General features: G+C 46.0%; 1 protein-coding gene across 1 annotated transcript; it reads left to right on the forward strand.

Moving 5' to 3' along the window:
- Positions 1-93: 93 nt before the first annotated feature.
- Positions 94-15855, forward strand: ube3d (ubiquitin protein ligase E3D). The gene is made up of 10 exons (XM_030370205.1): positions 94-649; positions 1350-1552; positions 2456-2546; positions 3126-3348; positions 4573-4645; positions 4906-4984; positions 5199-5307; positions 5759-5940; positions 8800-8938; positions 15441-15855. The coding sequence occupies exons 1-10, from the start codon at positions 570-572 to the stop codon at positions 15459-15461; spliced, it is 1200 nt and encodes a 399-aa protein (XP_030226065.1). The 5' UTR covers positions 94-569; the 3' UTR covers positions 15462-15855.
- The last annotated feature ends 4005 nt before the right edge of the window (positions 15856-19860 follow it).

The raw sequence follows: 19860 nt of genomic DNA on the forward strand, positions 1-19860 counted from the left end.
TTAGAGGCGGGAGAGAGAGAGGGCGGGCCTTTTCGTTCCATTGGTTTAGCAGCATGTGAGAGAGTTGGCGGGACCTTTGATCAAGGGATATCATATCCGTTTCCATTCCATGTCATGTTATGCTTTCGGATATTGAATTTTAAATGTTATGGCTAGAAGTCCATTTGTCATCTCCTTGTTATTATTGCCATGCTCGTATACTTCCTTACTGCCCCAAAATTGTTATGTGGAGCACACAGCTTATCGGAAGTTGTAAGAGGCCGGACGTAGCATTGCGCTAGCCCGGGATAACGCTACAATTCAGTATCTTCTCCGGGCTAGTTTCAGGGACGGTAGCTACTACGTCCCATTGAATGAATTCTGTGGTTGGACGTTCAAGCGTGGAGATAACTTTGCATTGTCCGTGATTTCGTTTTTAATCGTGATTCTGATCGTTTTATTTTTCAAAACACGCCATTACGGATACTCAATTTTTGACGGTGGTTTGTGTTTCCGTTATTTTTTGCACCGGGATTGAGTGGTAGTGCGTGTTACAGATCGTGTGGCTGAGGCCCAACACAAGCGTGGGGATGGCAGCAACAAGAACAAGTAGAGTTGGACTATTCGTAGAGCTCAGAAAGAGACTGAAAACGGGGATGCTTATTATCGGGTAAAAAACGTTGCCATTGAGGTCTTGTTCCTCGTCTTGTCTTGGAGACCAGGCGAGCTAAGCTAATAGCAAGCAAGTCCATCCATGGATGCTACAGTCTTACCCTAGATATGTACATTCATTATGCAACATTTCATAGTTATTTCTTCAGATGTTGGTAGAAATCCCAAGATCTAGTCCCTGGAGACTTTTTGCGTTAACGTAAAGTTGTCTTTGTGGATCAATAAGTTGCATGAATCTCACGTTGTATGAGCTCAAACGGACACTAGATGGCAGTAGAGTTTTGATCATGCTGTACGATCGAGTCGATCATACTGTACATGAGTTGTTTTCCTTTTTTTATTAGATTTAAAGTCTTCGTTCTTAAACCTCCATTTTCTTAATGTATTGAAAAGCTCCACATTAATTGGCATTGGTGTTTAACCTGTTTAACGCAATGATTGCATCAACTAGACTAGACTAGAAATATGGTATAACATTTTTGCTCTGTGATTTCGCTAGGGATGTATATGGCAGTAGGTAGTAGTACCCACAATATTGAATAACACATCTGCAATATGGTGTGTGGAATCCATGACGACTGCATTTATTTTAAATGAATTTGCAGTGCAACTAACTAGGGTTGAGTTGCACTGCAAATACACTGCAGACATAAAATCTACAATACGATACATAAACTCGTGTCTCTTGCGTCCTCCAGGAAAGATCTTGTCAACGACCCAACTGAGGTGAGCGTGGCAGGAGGCGATGGATCTCTTGATATTTCCACGGCCCACGGCCTGTTAAGCCTTGCGCTGCCAGCAGGTGTCAGCCTGGAGCCGGGAAGTTGCGTGCAGACCGCAGCCTGCGACGAGGAGCTGCATTTCAGAATGCGTATCAATGTAGACCAAAGCACAGATGACGGTAATCTTCACAATAATGGACCCCTAGCACCAACACGCGCACACCAAACAATATATATAATCCTTGTGTCATGACTTGATGTATTTGTAACCTAATGTTATTTTTGTGCGATTACAGACGGGGTTCATCTTAGCCAGTACTATTTGTAATCATGTATACTCTATTTGAGAGTGCCAACATGCAAGGAAAAGATTAATTCTGAGCACATTACTAGCCAAGTCTTTACACAATTTAAAACGGTCACAGCTATTTGCCCGAAAATAAACAAAAACGTTCAATAAGATATATGATCCTCCGCTCCAAGCAGGTCCCCACAAAGAAGTTAACAACAGCCTGGAGAGCTGTGACAAATCGAATCCCCGCCAGATTGATGGCAGCACCCTACCAGGGCTAGCAATCGCTACCCAGGGTTTTATTGACTGTGGTGCTCTGTAGTACAAAAATGAGCCCACACTTTGAAAACCTTGAACTTGTTTATCCGCTAATGTTCCTTAATCCCATCACCGATCCATCCCACCTCTTCACCCCCCGCTACCACAAACCTCACATCTCCACCCCACTCCATCCCACCTAATGTTTCAATCCCACCTCTTCCCCCCCCCTTCCCTCAACCCCCCCTCACATCACCTCTTCGGCCCACCAAACCCCACCTCTACTCCTCATCCCTCAACCCCCCCTCACATCACCTCTTCGGCCCACCAAACCCCACCTCTACTCCTCATCTCTCCACCACAACTCTCCGTCCTACCCAACCCTCCCTCTCCGACCCATCTCACCTCTCCACACCATCCCATCTGACCCCAACTCATCCCCACCCCACCCCACCTCCACTCCATCCCTCCCCCCCCATTTCCCCTCTCTTCACCCCCCTGCCGACCCCACCTCACCTCTCCACCCCACCAGAGGGCATTGGCAGCCCGATAGAGAGACTCCAGACCAAGGATAGTTACTGCTTCCACTGTCAGGGCTGCAGGACCCGGCTGCTGGATGACAGGTGAGATGGGGGTGGGGGTGGGGGTGTTCCGGGAAACCCTGATTTATTAATGACCTTGTCTTTGAGAAGAGGAGCACTTATTGATAGTTGTGACCCAGCTGCAGGGAGCAAGAGATTCATAAAGTGAAGACAAGCTGGAGAAGAGTCTGTGATGACTTTGTCCCGAATAGGTCGGGCGAAGCTGGATTTAGTGGGTGATTAGTGGGCGTAGTTAAAAAGGCTACGTTGTATTTTCTCTGAATGTCACTTGCGCTGGCTCCATCGAGACGCTTCCACTGGCTAAGTGATTATAAAATAGGCGTCTAAAAATGGCAAGCTGTCTACATTTCCACAATGGAACGTAATATGAAATATGTCCTTTCATCCTCAATGTACTTTCCAGTTAGCCTTCAAATATCTTTGTATTGCTGCCAAGTTCCCCGTTTTGTTTCTCTTCTCTCGATCTCTCTTTGAAAAGACTCCTGCACAACGGGAGTTGCAGTTGAAATAACTCCACCAGACTATTATTGAAAAGCACAATGGCGCCTCTTCTCTTGACACACTGTCTGTTCTGGCGTTCCTTAACCTCGTCCATCTTAGGGTGTTCCAGCGCGTGCTCCCCCTCCCCAACGGCAACTGGAACGCCATCGTGGACGACTGGTGCTGCCACCCGGACCCCTTCGCCAACCTGAAGCTGCTGCCCCGGGCCCAGGACTGCCTGCTGGGCGACACCTTCTTCCTCCTCACCAGAGACGCCAGTTGCCAGGACACTCTGGTGGAGGAAGTGACCCGTGTCGGAACCGATGCCAGCCAGGATCCAAAGGTGATTTAACAACGTGTCAGCGACCCGACAGTGTTTCCCAACATTTATTTCTCGAGACACACTTTTTAGAGAGGGCCCATCATCGCGACCCAATTCACAATAGGCCTAGCGATGAGAAGTGACGCGTTGCACATGATGTAACTTTGACATTTATCAGTGCCATTTACCCATCACTTTATACTGGGCTTATTGAATTACAGACCTACTGAATTGATGAGCTGCGCATGTCACAGAGTAATTCCTTTGATTGATTAATGTATTGCACTTTAGGTGAACAAAATCAAAAATCTTCATACTTAAATAAAGGCATTAAGTTATCAGATTTCAGGCTCACATTTTTCATAATAAGTACAACAAACTAAATTGAGCCTGTAGCATCCAGCATTAATGTTGGATTAATTTTATAATAATAATCATAGCAGCACATTTAATATATATTAATATTTTTAGCGTATTAAGAATCAATTGTATAATATTGTAAGGCATAAACATAACGTTGTAAGCCAGGGAGATTTTGGCTGAAGAAGAGTGTAGCGGCAATCCTGATCTCGAGAGCTCAAGTGTCTTTTGCTATGCAGATAAGGTCGGGCTTTTCTCTCATGCCAAAAGATCTCTGCGGGGTACGAGATAGACCGACGGATGAATTGATCTAAGGTTTTGGATTGGTCGGTCTGCCTCGTACCAGGCAGAAGTCTTTTGTATGGAAGGGAGGGGAGCCTGACCTTATCCACAGAGCCAAACATGACCTCACGAGGTCCGTCTGGTTCCCAGGATCCAATCCTGATTCCTGAGTGTCTATTGGTAGAAACGGTCAACCCCCATGTGTTTAAAATAAGTACTGCAGATGAAACAAATGTGATTTTGAAAATGTGTTGTACCACTATTTGCAATCCTGTGCTAACCACCCAATTCAGAAACACTGATCTAACACTCACACGTGGCCTGGTGTGACGCAAGCACGTCGCCACGGTGACCATCATTTGTCTAATTGCCATCTTCAAAGTCAAACTCTCTGGCAGTCTGCAAAGGGAGGATTGATATGTCCCCTTCTCCATTATTCACTTTCTCCATAAGTGACATGAGTGCACGACTGAGAGGGGAATAGAAGATGACTGCCCTGTCTCCAACAATGAGACAGAAATTATTGATTTGAGTGTGTGTGTGTGTGTGTGTGTGTTGGAGAGAGATATTTATATAATTCCTTTGCTTTGTGTCTGTATTTAGAAATCCTGCCGCAGACTGGTGAGCATCTCCTGCCAGAGTTGTTCAGCGGTGCTGGGAGAGGCCCTCGCTCCAGGTACAGTCAGCCACTCTCCAAGGCAACCGCTCCACTCTTTCTCCCTTTTTTTTCTCATATACAACCACGCATATAAATATACACGGTACATAGATGATTTGTTTAGTTTCTTTTTTTTTTTTTTTTTCTTACCCCAGATTTTCCCCTCCCAGTTCTCATAGTTTGTCGGGTTTCCAATAACATCCATGACCACGGGCTGCAGGAAGTCAATGTGTGCTAACCTAACGGACCTCTCTGTGTCCCGGTCATTCCCTCCGCAGACAGCCTGAAGTTTTACATCACCCAGGTGGTGGTGGATCTCAGCGTGGGTGGGAGCCAGGTAGAGGCCGCTGTCAGCAGGTGGGTGGCTCACAAAGGCCTGTCTTATGCTGAAGGGTGGGGGACCGGGGAGTCTAACCGGGATAGCACTAGGCTTTGTCTCGGCTGATGACGGATACATTTTTAAAAAATGAACGCATCCTTACTTTTTACTCTCCTGTCAGTGCATATTGGATGTTCTTACTTTCGTTCCCCCGCTCACCACTGTCTGGTTCTCTCCATCCCATCATCCCAGATCTCTGTTCCTGGAGCAGAGCGTCGCGGCCAGGATGCTGGAGCTCTCCAACACACTGAGTGTCTTCCACTTCGCCATCCAGACCCCTGATGAAAAGCCCTTCTTACTGGTAGGGCCGCCGCGTGATCAGGGAGACGGGATTGAGTCGTCTGTGCGCACCCTTCTTCGGTCCCTCACCGCACGGTATCTGAGTGCTGCGTGTGGGCCCACGCTAACATGGGAATTGGCTGCAACCACTCTGAACTCCTCGTGCTGAGTGCTCTATAATAGTGGAGTCAGGGTCCACAATTCACTTTTTAAATGTCGAATGTCTTTTTGCCTGGAAAAACTACCGGCCAGCACTCGTTTTAACGTTCCAACCTTAGTCATTATGTTAAAGTGGAGGGGTGTCGCTTTATATTTGCAAGTGTATCTGTGTATTTATACCCATATGCAAGTTGGTTTGGTTCTATTCCTCGCTCATTACCCTGCAGTTACATGCTTTCCTCCAACTAGAAACTCACGGTAGTTCCCATCTGTAAGAAGCGTTTGACTCAACCCACACCCCCGTCTTCTCCCAGATCTGGTTGCTGAACACAGACTCCGTCATGGTGTCGGTGGCGGAGGCGTCTGTCCGCCAGGTTGATGGCTCCGTCTCCCCGGGGCCCGAAGAGGCTGACGGGGAGTGTCTGTCGAGCCAGGCCCGTCCGGCCCTCAAACTCCTCTGGATCGTATGCTCCGACGAGGGATTTGCTCAGAGAGAGTAAGTCCGGAATCATCCCGCCTCCCCTCGGCCCCCGCCAACACCATCCGTCTCCGATTGGCTCTCCTTAATCTCGTCCTGCCATCTCTCCCCGGGCGCGTGAGCTACTCCATCAGCCGCCGTCTCGTTACGACCCCCTCCCGACAAAGGATGAAAGACGACTCCATAGCCCACACTCCTTTTCTTTTCTTTTTTTGCAACCGTTCTCTTCTGACCCAACCGCCTCATTACTTTGGAGACTCAGGCCGCCATCAAGTGGGTATTTACTGCCTTTTCCGGGCCATCACACAAGTAAGCCCCCCCCCCCCCCCCCACCGGCACCGCCTGTCCCCAGCCCGCCACTACAACAAACAGGGGGGAGTCGCCGTACGACTGCGGTGATCCACCAGAGGAGAGAGTGTGGGAGGGATTGGATGTCCTGCCGCCTCGCGGTGCCAACGCGGTTCCAAAATAACGCTCCATCCTCATTACCCCGACCCGACGTTCACTCGCTTGCTTATCCGGCCCTCCACCCCCTCGTCCCACGGCGGACGTTGAGGACAGGCGGCGGGCGGTGGGGAAGGGATGGGTGGGGGGGGGGAAATCGGCGTTTCCCCGCAGCCTCCTGACAAGCTCCCCTCGGTCTACGTCAGGCCCTCCGAGCAGACAGGGGTTCATTAGGGCTAACATGTTCTCTGAAAGATAGGCCGGTCCCATCCAGAACGAGGGGACACGCAGAGGAGCCCAACTGCTAAATAAGGATGAATAATGACGTAAAGTTGATGAATAATTAAAATCCCATTAGTTGTTCAAAGGGATATCCGGGGGAAAAAAACTGGCAGTACCTAGAGACCGGTGTGCCATTATTTGTTCCAAGGCTGATGGCAAAGAAAAGGACGCATTTTCTTGCTTGTTTTCTAAGTGTTTTATTTATAGGCTTGACAGGCTTTAATGCTGAGAAACTTTGATATCATTCAACTCTTTTTCCTGGCACAAAGTTGGCAATGTGTGTGACAGCTGAGGAAAAATGCAAATCCCACGTGAGCGACATAAGGGAACCGGCTGCGTTTTTTAAAGGATTTGGCTCGAGGATCAATGGCTCCGTTTTAAGTAAACTCAGCTTGTCAGTTACTTTTACTACTCGCTTGAAAGCCTTACGTCCCTTGATGTGACTGCAGAATTAAGAGTCTGTTCGTAGGTAGGTAGTGCTCCCAGTGCAGAGCTGCTCCACTTCTGGCAAATTAGTGTTGTTAATGGGAATGCTCTAAAGATTGGCAGCCAGAATCCCCCGCTGGGACGATGCTCAGAGGATAGGTTTGAGCTTTTCTTCCGACCCTATTAAAAGCATTGCTCATTTGAGCATGATGAGACTCCTCTTCAGGTACTGTACCACGTAGCTTCACAATAGGGCACTTGGTGCTGACATTTACGATTCTGCTGTGGGTTCAGTAGACTGACCAGCTTTTTACTTCCCCAGGAAGTAGTTTTAGCATCTTTCTAGAATACTGTGTATTGCAGAGCTCTAGCGAAAAATTCCTCTAATTCCTCTAGTCTTAATAGTAGTCTTAATCAAATTAATTGGTCTGTAAAATTTCATTGCTAAAAATACCTGTTAAAACTTGCCAAAGCTGAAAGTCTCGTGAGCAACACCAACATTAGTTATGTCATCCAACTAATCCAGAGAATCAGTTAACCGTTTGGGCAGTGCTATGTATTGCAGTAACCTTAGAATGTGTACTTTATATACATTATTCTCTCTGCATCTGTACTGAAGGTAGTATACACCAAATGGGTGGGGGGGGGAGAAAGTGTTTCTGATAATGCAAGATTTTGTTTTCATGATAATCGCTGGTGGTATTTAGTGCTTAACCTGAGCCTATAGGATGAAAGATCCCTGAAACCAAATGATAGGTCGTAAAAAATCTATTTTGAGGTGTGTGTGTGTGTGTGTGTGTGTGTGTGTGTGTGTGTGTGTGTGTGTGTGTGTGTGTGTGTGTGTGTGTGTGTGTGTGTGTGTGTGTGTGTGTGTGTGTGTGTGTGTGTGTGTGTGTGTGTGTGCACAGCTGCAGCGGTGTGTGGGGTCGTGATTAAGGGCCGTGTTGCGGTGGGACTTATTAGAGGACTGTGTGAGATATTGCCGGGGCCTTTATCTGGCAGGGCCAGGTCCTTTCAGGATAACAACGCACACATGGTTAAATGTCACCTCAATGAAACCCAGAGCCTGCCACATATTCTGACAAGGCATCCATCCTTGACCCCCCCGCCCCGCCGCCCCCTGCTGTCTTCCTCTTATCTGACTCGTACACTCAGCAGGGCTGACATTATCACACAACATCAGTCCTGTTTTAATGCAGCACTGGTAAACCTCCACTGGGGAAGGCTTGTACGTCATTTGGATGAGAACTGCAACGGTGATATAATGTCTGGTTCTAGCCACTGGCTGCTGCTGTAGAGGTACCGGTCACCATGAGGCTGGGTACATCAGTGCTCCTCTGGCATCCAGCAGTCCTACTTTGCTTTCTTGGGGGTGATGGCACAAGGCAAGGCATGGGGTGGGGACACCATGTTTCGTTACAAAGGTTTTCGCCCAAAGAAATCTGGAGATTTCCCAAGAAAATTTGTAGAGTGTATTTCTATAGTGGCCAATCTACAGGGTTGTTTATTTGAAGCCTTTACAGACACGTTTTTTTTGCATTTTACTACTAGTGCTGGCCAGGTTTGTGTTTGCCAATCAAGCGCCTCCAGCAACATGATTGGTCGAAAACAAATAAGAAGTGAAACGCTGCATTCACAAAGATTTCACCTCGTCTGCCTTCAAGTAAAGCAGTATCTGCGAGATTACACGGCAGTGCATAACATGCATTGTGTTTTGGGTTTCAGAATCGTTGGGAGCTGGGAGACCAACGCCATCGGCCACCCCCTCATCCTGCCACTGACGGTGTGTGAGGAGCTGCTGCAGGCCATGGAGGACACCAACGCCCTGCTGCCGTCCGTGCTGCGACACATGAGGTCCTACCAGGTGAGGACACACACACACACACACACACACACACACACACACACACACACACACACACACACACCCAGGACTCCAGACTGCAACAAGTGCGACCACTAGGGCTGGGCGATTTGGCCTAAAAATACAATCTCGATTTTTTTCTTACTAATGGACAATTTACGATTTAAACCTCGATTTTTTTTTTCTGTTTTTCTCTAAACAAATTAAAAAGACCAAGGCAAAATTTAAATACATATTTTCTTTATTAACACAATAAAAATAAATGAGGTTACCAAGTAATCTAGGCCTATGTGAACCAATCAGTTGTTCGAGGATAAAAAATAAAATCAGTCGTTATTGTGCAAAGATTTATTTATATCAAACTGAAAAAAAAAGATCTTGTAGGCCATCCCTGAAAAACGTGTAAAATGCGATCGACTTTCTACAAACCTTACAAGGAACAGTTTGTTCTATTTCTGACTGCTTGTACCCGAACCACTTCCATACAACTGAAATAGCACCCTTTTTATGAATGAGTTCTTCATCTGTGTTCGTGGACATTTTTATGGTAGGGGAGATCCGGGTCGATTGAAACACGGGACGATTGAAACACAGCGATTTCCTCGAAAACCACAGAAGGCTTTCACGTCAAATTTCGGCACTACGTTCAGCACGCAAGACTGGCCAACCCCGCGAAATTTCGTGTAATGACGTCCCACCGTTCAAATGTTATCCCCCAAACCTGATTTCGAGAAAAAAAAAAAAAAAAACGTGATTTTTCGGTTCAGCCATTTCACAAACCGTAGCAAAGTAAAAATGCAAATTAATCGTTTAAACCGAAAGAATCGCCCAGCCCTAGCGACCACTAGTAAATTTGCCCTTTCAAATCTGTACACGTTAAACGGGGAAGGTGCGTGTCAACGAATCTGGAACTCTAGCAAGCCATTGAGTGAGAAGGATAGGGAATGGCCACTGTTAGTGGCTAATTTGTGGAGGGGGAGGGTCCTAGAGATTTAATATCGAGCACGCGTAAACGTCTTTGTGAGAAGGAGAACGATTTCACAACCTGCTACGTGTGTTTGAACAATTCGCAAACTATTGACTCGTTCTTCCTACCTGCGGCTAGTGTGCCAGTGCCCGAGTCCTGCACGGGTCTTATTTTGCAAACCCGTACCCACAATAATTAAAACCACACCCGACCCGTGTACACACACACACACACACACACACACACACACACACACACACACACACACACACACACACACACACACACACACACACACACACACACACACACACACACACACACACACACACACACACACACACACACACACACACACAGTCTTATCAGGTGAGTACTGCAGGTTCCATCCTAGGCACGCACACCTTGGTTTCCTATGCATTGTGAGCTACTAGGCAGCCCTAATTATGTTTTGCTCCTAGCAAGGAAGTGTGCTCGTAAAATGGCATATATTGGGTTATCATATGTAATTAGCAGGTTTCTGACAGCTCCCTGGTTGAGCAGGACAAAACGCAGCCCATTAGTGGGCCTTCAGACACTCGTCCAGCTGCCAGAGATCATTTAGTTCATATAGCTGGAATGTCTCGCCGTGATAAAGACTTGCCCGTCGACGGCTTACTACTGTGGAAATTATTAATTTCAGGATTCAGAGCCGTTTGTGGATAAAAAAAACAACATACTGAATTTTCTGGTTATGGTTTTGTGTTTGTACTTTTGTCAGGATTTCAACTCTATGCACCTGTGGGGATACCGAGAGTATAATTAGCGGGAACTGCCTTAAGAAACCGTTTGACTCGAAAATAAGCGCTGCCTAGCTGTGCCTGGGCTGTTTTTCTCCTTCCGACAGTTACCAAGTAATTATCATCATTACCTGTTGAAGAACGTCTTGGAGAGGAGACTCCAGGCCCTTTTTTTTGCCTTTAATTGAATGAGACTCCTTGCAGAATAATGTACAGCTAGCACATGCTGGTCCTGCTTTTCTTTTATCTTTTGTTGGATTTCATCCGACACTGTCGCTTGAAGAAATAAAAGTACATTACATAAGAAAGCGTTCACACACACACACATGCTTGGACTTATTTGCTTGTGCTTACTCTCCAAAAAGTTGGGGCCCAAGATGATTCTCTTGTGGTAAGCAATGCCGCAATCCAACAATTGTCGATCCCCCGAAATAATGTTACATCCTTGAAACTGCGCTCATTCAAATATGTATTGATGTTCAGTATATATCTGGGTGTGTTCATTGTTCATGTGTGTTTGCAGCTCTAACGTCAGTCAATCTGAACAGATCTCTCAAACCCACATCCCAAACCAACCCCTTAAGTCCTTTCTCTGTGGAATCAGATTCTCTCAAAACATAGTAAGGTTTCTGTGCATTGGGTGAGGCGTGCAGAATGCTATATACCTGTTTCCACTGCTGCCGCCTGGCTCGTATCATAAAGGTAGAATGCTCTGGGCAGACAATTACTACTGGTTTCCTTTCCTCATACCAACCCCCCACCCCCACCCCAGGATGGTGTCGTAATTCAATTTCCAGGCTTGGTGCCGTCTCACTGCGGCACAACGCACACTTCCACAGCGAGCTCCGCTGTTACCCAAAGCTTCCCCCTCACACAGAGGACCTGAAGCCCTCTGCACACACTGTGGTTCATCAGGGAGACCGCAAGAAGGACAACTCTGCGGTTACACAAAGGAACCCATGTGGGTTTATCCTGAAAAATATGCAGCGTTGGGGACGTAAAACATTGCTAATAAACAGACCATACTCTCTGGTTCCCAGGGAGCAGAACTCCCCGCAACCACAGACCACAGGGGGGGGGGTAATGCGATCACAAAGTCATCCCGTGTTACCAGAGATGGTCTGAGAGAGCCGCGCCAGGGACAGCAGGGCGAGGGCTGGGCTGGTGCATTCAGAGTGATGGCGCTTGCGAGGCTGCGATAAGGATCTGAGAGGGTCGGCTTCATCCGCTGGAGGATGGGGGTGAGGGTCGTGCTGGAAATGGAAAAGACGGGGACGGCCAGAGGGCCTTAGGCGAGTCCAGGGGGCACCACAGTTGTAGACCTGTGTGTGTGTGTGTGTGTGTGTGTGTGTGTGTGTGTGTGTGTGTGTGTGTGTGTGTGTGTGTGTGTGTGTGTGTGTGTGTGTGTGTGTGTGTGTGTGTGTGTGTGTGTGTGTGTGTGTGTGTGTGTGTGTGTGTGTGTGTGTGTGGTCGGTCTTGTAGGCTTGGGGCATCTGTGCTCCGTAACTTGATCAAAGCTTGCTCTCCCTCTTCCCCCCCCCCCCCCCCACCCCCTGGTTATTATGTTCTCTGCTATTACGTAGAATGTTCTGCTACTGTTCCTGACCCTTCCCCCTGCCCACCCATTGCCCTATTCCTCGCCAGTGTAATGAGAGTATTTTCAGGCTCTTAAGTGCAACCCTCTTACTGGAGGACAGACAACACCCGCACCATGCTTTTCACACACATTCACACGTTAATCCGCGGCCAGAAATGGTTTCCAGCCGTTAGAACGGCGTTGGAATGTGATTGATGCATAACCACGGTCCCATCTGCGCATCACACCACCGCACATTGTGGAAACTCGATGCCTCACCCAACATGCCCGCTGGATTCATTAAATGTGAGAGGGTGCAGGCAGAACGCTCGCCATAACAATGGGAGAAAGTGACGGCGAGGTTCTGAGGCTGAGCCTGCATGCGTGTGTTTGCGCCAGATTCCAGAAGGAGAGTCAAGAGAGACGTTTTTAATCACGGTGCCCTTATTGGAGCCCTTGTGCCTGTTTGATGGAACATTGGGAAAGGCAAATCAGAGTCACTCAAGATTCAGTGTTTTACATGCACACCACCGACTGACAAAACAGCCCAGGTTTTCTCTGCGAATGGCTCCCAATGGTGATTCCCTCTTCTTAAACACCTCTGCTTGGAGAGTACAATGCCATTTGTGTAGCTAATCCTTCCCTTAAGCCCAAGCCTAACATTGGCAGGACAACCCCGCTGTAAAGATCACATTCTTCTGGCTAGGGCGTCCTGAGTTTTGTCAGCAATTGACACGGCACATTCTTGAAGTCACAAAAAATATTTAAATATTGTTTTATCCAAGATAACACTGTTTGAATATTTATTCAAACATCCATTAGTTCTTCTTTGTTTGGCGGAAATAGTCTGCCATATCAGTGTCGCTACGAAGACTCCTTTGTCTGTTTATTTCTGGTAAACCATATAATGTCAGCAAAGACGTTAAGGTTTTGGCCGGTGTGTAAAGACCCTGGGCTTAGGTCTTTACGAGTCATTGTCTATGCCTAGATGTAAATCAGCCATGATTTTTGTTTACTCCCCCCCTCACGCCGAAGCCTCGAGTTCTGAAATTGGGCAGATGGTGAGCAATTGACATGCATGATATTCCAAACGAGTGTTTAGCAGCGCCCTGTATCTGATAATTGCATGAGTGCAGAGCAACATTTCAATAAGTTGCGAGGGTAGGCGAAGGAAGTGATTTCAACTGTTTGGAACGTGGCCTAAGCATTCAGTTCCCTAAGCCACTGTCTTCGCTCAGAATTGTACATTGTGTGGCACGTAAACACAGAATTGTAACTTGTTTGTTTGTGGTTACTATTGGAGAAAGCAGCGTAGCCAGGGCAGTTTGTGTGTGCTTTAGTGGGTTGGACGAAAAGAAAGAAGATAAGAGGCTAGGAGAGCTGTTAAACGCTCCTTTGAAATATAATTGTCAATGTCGCACAAGCTGCCCAAAAAGTGAGATGAACAAAATTCATGGCTGATTTAAATCTGGACACGGTTAACGTCACCAATTAACCAAATCCCTTAAGTGCTAATCCTGTGATTCCATCACGTCCTAAATGTTCAGGTTGTATCCCCATAATGATCATCCTGCCCCCAACTCCACCAACATCCCCAGGGTTGTACTTGATCTCAATCGCTCTCCTTAAGTTCAGAAATATTCTCCCTGCACCCTCGCCCGGGTCCGATTGAAAAGATAAACGGCTGTCGGCGGTGAGTTCTGAAGAGCAGAGCTGGTCATGGGTTAGCAGGGACCAGTGGCACTGTCCCCGGGCCTCTCCCGTCTCAATGGTTCAACGTCTATTATGAATTCATCTTGGATCCAGCAGTGATTCATTGATTTTATTTGACCATTTTGATTTAAAATATGAACAAGCACTCTGTGTCATGCATTAAAATTCATTAATAGTCTGGGATGACACATTGAAGCCCGAAAGTTTATTTCCATTGTGGTCCCTGTCCCAGTCCTACTTTGTTGTAACAGAACTAGGCCGGAAGCCAAAAACTGCAGGGGACGGGTGATTCCCGTTTTTATTTTTAGAGATATTCCACCAAAGGAAACTAATTTGGTGAGTGGATGAACCTTTCAAAGGGGCATTTTAATTAGTTTCTCTAGAGTTGCCAGTCTGCACTCTGCACGCCGTGATTTGACATCTTTAGACACCGTTTTACAGTTGACAATTCCGAGTTTGTGTTTGCCAATTACACGCTTAAACATCCAGCAACATGATTGGGCGAAACAAGTGTGACGCAAAAGAAAGTAAAGTTCACAGAGATTTTGAGATTTTAGCTTGTCAGACTTAAGATATAAATCTAAACTCAGTTTGGTGAGACTAATCTCAAATAGAGCTAATATATGTCAATGGGATGGAGGAGGGACACAGACTCCAGCCAATCCGCTGATAGGAGGGGTGTGTCTGCCTCTACGGGCCTCTACATAACAGTTTTATACACGGCGTGTAGAAGCTGAATTTGAGTGAATCATAATGACCGCTAACATTCTCCCCTGATTCCCCCTTTTGATGTTGGCCCGGGCGTCCCGGTGATGTATGCCTGCGGTGACTCACCCCCGGACGCAGTTTGTTATCATTTGGATGAATTACCACTGTTGCGCCTGGCTGCTGAGCAGACAGGGGCACTGGGACAGCGTAGACAAGGCCTTGAGAGTGGCAAATGCCCTCATCCATCATCCCGATATAGAGCTCTCGGTGGAGCAGCAACAGAGGCTGTAGCCGGCGAGCGCCCAGGATTAGCAGATGGTCTGGGGAGGGAGGGCTAATGGAAGGGAGTCTGGATGTGTTTTTAAGTCTTTTTTTCATCACCTTTTATTGAGAAAGGCACATCAAAGAATCATCCTCATCTTCAAAACCACTTATCCGGGGTCGGGTCGCACATACATAAAGAAACATTATCATCAAATGTTTTTCTCTTTCCCATCCCTATGTTGTATTTCTTTGTTTCTTTGTGAGGCAGCATTTGCCTTACTTGCTCCCTCCTGTGTGATGGAATGAAATGCTAAAATGGCATAAATTGTAATGGTTACAATGCAGCAGAAATATGTGACTTCTATCACTTTTTGGCTTTTGATGTGAAATCACAATAAAACCATGTCCTTGTGTTTTTTTCATTTCTCTTTGTCCTTTATGCTTTTACCTTAAATTCAAAACCAATCTCCTAAATGTACTGACCCTTCTCTGCAGGTGTCCTATCTGAGGCTTTGAGGAAGTGCCACCCCACGTCGATCTGCATTTGGAGATCATGTTGTCAATTGCATGGCATAATTTTGATGCCTGGAACCTACCGTTGGGATGCTGCGTTACTATTTTTAGTTTTTTTGTGGATATTTTTTGTTTCTTGAGGGGCCGTTTGAAACTCCCTAACACAGTTAAGCTGGTTGATTTCGTTTTTTTGTTTTTCTACTTGGTTGTGGCCAATGAGCAAACCATCTTTCACTACCAAGCTAGTAAAAAGTTCCATCTCCAATATTTTTTCATGTACAGATGTGTATGAAACAGCATTCCAATGCCTTACTAAACAAATGTCTTCATCTGTTGTGAATACGGTGTATTTTTATATTTTGCAAATCTTCAAATAAATAAACCTAATTGAATTGAAGTATCGTGTCCTTGTGCCAGTTGATAAATGAAGTAGGCTTACTTGAAAAGAGAAGGGCCAATCCACTTCACTATAATAATCGCACCAGTGTGTGAAACCGACGGCAAACCGTAACTGTGGAAAACAAGTTATAAAATTTAAACCACCATTTGGAAGTTAAAGGAGGGATAACATTAACATTATTTTTAAATTTAGGCTAGGTGGAATATCAAATGGACTAGTATATTGATTCATCAGATTTCTTATCATTACCGTTTTGTTTCGGAAAAGGACTTCAAAGCTGATCTGTCCGAAGCATTCCTCACCGACGGTTTAAAGGCTGAGCTCAACATCAATTTATGCATAGAAACCCAAACATCCATTCTGTAAAGGTTATCTTGGACCAACAAAATACCAGAATCCGCCTGCCAACGTGATCTGCTTTCCACCAGCTCTTGCCAGAGAAGAAGGAAGGGGGACTTTTTATGTACCATTTCAGTCTGCATGCCTGGATACGCTGCGATGCCGATGCAGCAGCTGACAAATTCCTTTCAAATATACAAGGAAGCATTGTGCCCGCTGAGGCGGCGTAGCAGCCGGTGAATTGGCTAATTAAATACAACCAGAACTAAAGCATAAAAGGGGGGGGGGGGGGCTTGCATTTCCTCTCCATCCTTTCCCAACAAGTGTAAATGGAGTAGGCTCTAATAACCCATTTGCCTCTCGCCTGCTGAGCAGAGGAAGGCGTGGTATGGTACCTGATGCTGCTGCCTGTGGTACTTTGAAGGCGCTGACAGACACTTGTCAATAAGGAAATGCTTGTTAAGAGTTGCCAGACGTCTTTGTTTTTCTCTGTTTGATGCTGGGGAGGGGAGCTTGGGGATAAGGGGGGGCAGTTCTGTTGATGGTGTGTGGGGCTCATTAGCCTTTTCTTACCGAAGTTATCTTGGGGAGAGCTATCTGTCTGAACAAAGGAGCGTGTCCATATTGAGCCATTGTAATTATGGTTGTAGTTGGAGGATTTAGCTTGACAGTTTCTTTTCTTGCCTCCCGTTTATATATTCTGCGTGCATATAATAGCTATAGGTATGGAGGGAGATGGAGACGAGATCCGGTGGTAATTGCCTTAAGAGGACTGCACCTTATATTCTCCCTGCTTTACCCATGTTCTCTGCTCCAACTCCCCATTCTTTCACACACACACACACACACACACACACACACACACACACACACACACACACACACAGACACACACACACACACACACACACACACACACACACACACACACACACACACACACACACACACACACACACACAACAAGTAGGGCAAGAGGGTTTTAAAAGCAATCCATATTTATATTGAGTCAGGCATCAATAAGACAATGCCATAATTGCTTAATTTGCCTTTATGGATCATCTTAGTTGGCATGGAAAGTTGTGTGACAAAATTTGATCTTAATTAATCCATGAACAGAAATATAAAATAAGCTGAGAAAAAAGCCCAGTGGAGCCGTTCATATAGGCCCACTGTTATCTATAGCTGCTGCTGGAGACTAGGGTCACCAGGACTGAATACATTACAATTTAATGATGTGGTTTTAATCTATTTCCAAGGGTTTACAATTAAATGAAAAGAAAATACCTCCATTAGAAGTTGAAATGAATGTGGCCCTTTTACCTTCAACAACTTTTTCCACTTCCTCTCATCAGCCGAAGTTTCAGCTTCCCAATCACGAAATCGCCACAGAGAATAACGGCACACATTTAAAATGGGATTTTCATGGTCTTTGCCTACGCTAATGTGTATGATATTATTTTGTGATTGAGCTGGACAGTGATGTGTGAGATTACATGTGGCAGAGGGTTCTTTGGGAGAGGTCGTGCTATAAAGCCGGGCTCATCTCTGAAGGTAAATGAGCCATTAGATTGAGTTCCCGTTTTGGTCACCCAATCCTAATGGGTCATCTGTCTCCGAGTCCTCTGGGTCAATGCAGCGAAAGAGTGACTGCCAGAACGCCTTCTATTTTTAAGTGATTTGTTGCCGTGTACAAACAAATTGAGTCTAGTATATATAGTCCTCGGCTGGGGATCACAACAGTTCATTAATAAAGCATCTATAAAATTGTTAGTGTATGGAGCTCGATGACAATCTCGGCAGTGGGGATAAAAATAAATATGCAGAGGATCAGCGCATTTGAGTTTGAGTTGATGACTACAGTGGCTTTGCTAACTGAATTAATTACGTGGACCAGAAATAGATACTATTCAATGTTTTTAATCTAGATTTGCATAATTAACGGTCAACCTTTTTTACTAATACAAACACTATTGTTATTTTTTATATGCGAGTGCACCAAGCTTGAATAACAAGCTCATTAAACAAAACATGTGACCTGCCTTTGTTTGAAACATGCCTAATTGTATATTCTACTTATTTGTTCAATGCAATCATAGAAAAATACTTGCTCCAATTTAAGTGGAACTGGTTGGCATGATAGATATAAAAGGCTTCAAGTGTTTAATATTGCAACTAAACATGGCTTAGCGGGGAACAAAGTTCCCCAAGAACCACACAATCCTACTCTCTCAATCTCTCGTCTCCGTTGATCCCCAGGAATGTGTTTGTGGTAAAAGGAAAGCGTCTCTCCTCTTTCTCTTCCATAGGTCCTTTCTCTCCTCATATCAAACACTGAAGCAAACCACTCAGATCTGTAACTCAGTCTCGCTCTATGTACCCGTACAATGCCCTCTTCTCCCTGACTATTTTCTAACAAGCCCACTAGGGTATATCAGTGAAAGCCTTCTGGGACTCATTAGTTCGCCTATTGGTGTCAGAGAGCATCTGTGTTACCTATAGGCAAGATCAAGGTAATGCCAAGCATACTTGTAGCAGGAGCTGCAAAGCTGACTATACACTGTAGGATTAAACACAAACCCAAAAATATGTTTAGAGTATGATTTGACACTGCAATTGCAATGGTCCAGAAACGTTTAATCATTTGTCAATGCTCCTGATGAGAGATCTATCTCCAACTAACAAATGACTCAAAAGCCTTTGTTGACTTAAATAGGTTTCTGTGTGTCGACGGTTTCTACTTTCAACTTGAGTGTTTGCAGTTGCTATCAACAATATGTGCAAAATATTTGTTGCCACGTGAGCAGTTTATCAAACATCTGCCCTGCTCATTTTTCCCTTGTCTTTTCCTTCCCTTTCTTCATGGTTTTCAAACCGTGTTGCCCTTCGGCGAAAGGGCCTTGTGTTTGTGTAGGCATCCCGGTCCCTAGGACTCCCCAGCAATATACGTATCTTCACCTTATTACCTCGGAACAACCGTGTTGGCTGACAGCTGTTGTGCGTGTGTGTGTGTGTGTGTGCGTGCGTGTGTGCGTGTGTGCGTGCGTGCGTGCGTGCGTGCGTGCGTGCATGTGTGTGTTTGTGTCCTTGTATGCATTTGTGTGTGTGTATGTATGTGTGTTTGTGTGTGTGTGTGTGCTTGTATGTGTGTGTGTGTGTGTGTTTGTCTGCGTGCATGTGTGCCTGTTTCTGTGAGTGTCTGGATGTGTGCAGTGGTGTGGATGTGCTCAGCCAGACAGTCTCTAACTTTTTTAAATCCTGCCGCTCAGTAACACGATGAGCACCCGAGGCATAAACACGAAAAGTTCCGCTCTCGCTACCTCATCCTAAATGACTTTTTACCACCTAATGTGTCAAGTGTAGCTTGTTTAATTAAACTTGTGTAGCTTGTTGATATAAAGAAAAATAAAACCTTGACTTGCGCGGCAGCGCGGGGAGGAAGGAATGGGTAAAGGGAAGTATAGTTTGGGGCAATGGCTCCAGGTAGGAGGGAGGGCGGGAGGGAGGGAGGGAGGGAGGGAGGGAGGGAGGGAGGGAGGGAGTGAGTGAGTGAGTGAGTGAGTGAGTGAGTGAGTGAGTGAGTGAGTGAGTGAGTGAGTGAGTGAGTGAGTGAGTGAGTGAGGGAGGGAGGGAGGGAGGGAGGGAGGGAGGGAGGGAGGGTGC

The sequence above is a fragment of the Gadus morhua genome, chromosome 11, assembly GCF_902167405.1.
Source record: "Gadus morhua chromosome 11, gadMor3.0, whole genome shotgun sequence".
Taxonomy (NCBI): Eukaryota; Metazoa; Chordata; class Actinopteri; order Gadiformes; family Gadidae; genus Gadus; species Gadus morhua.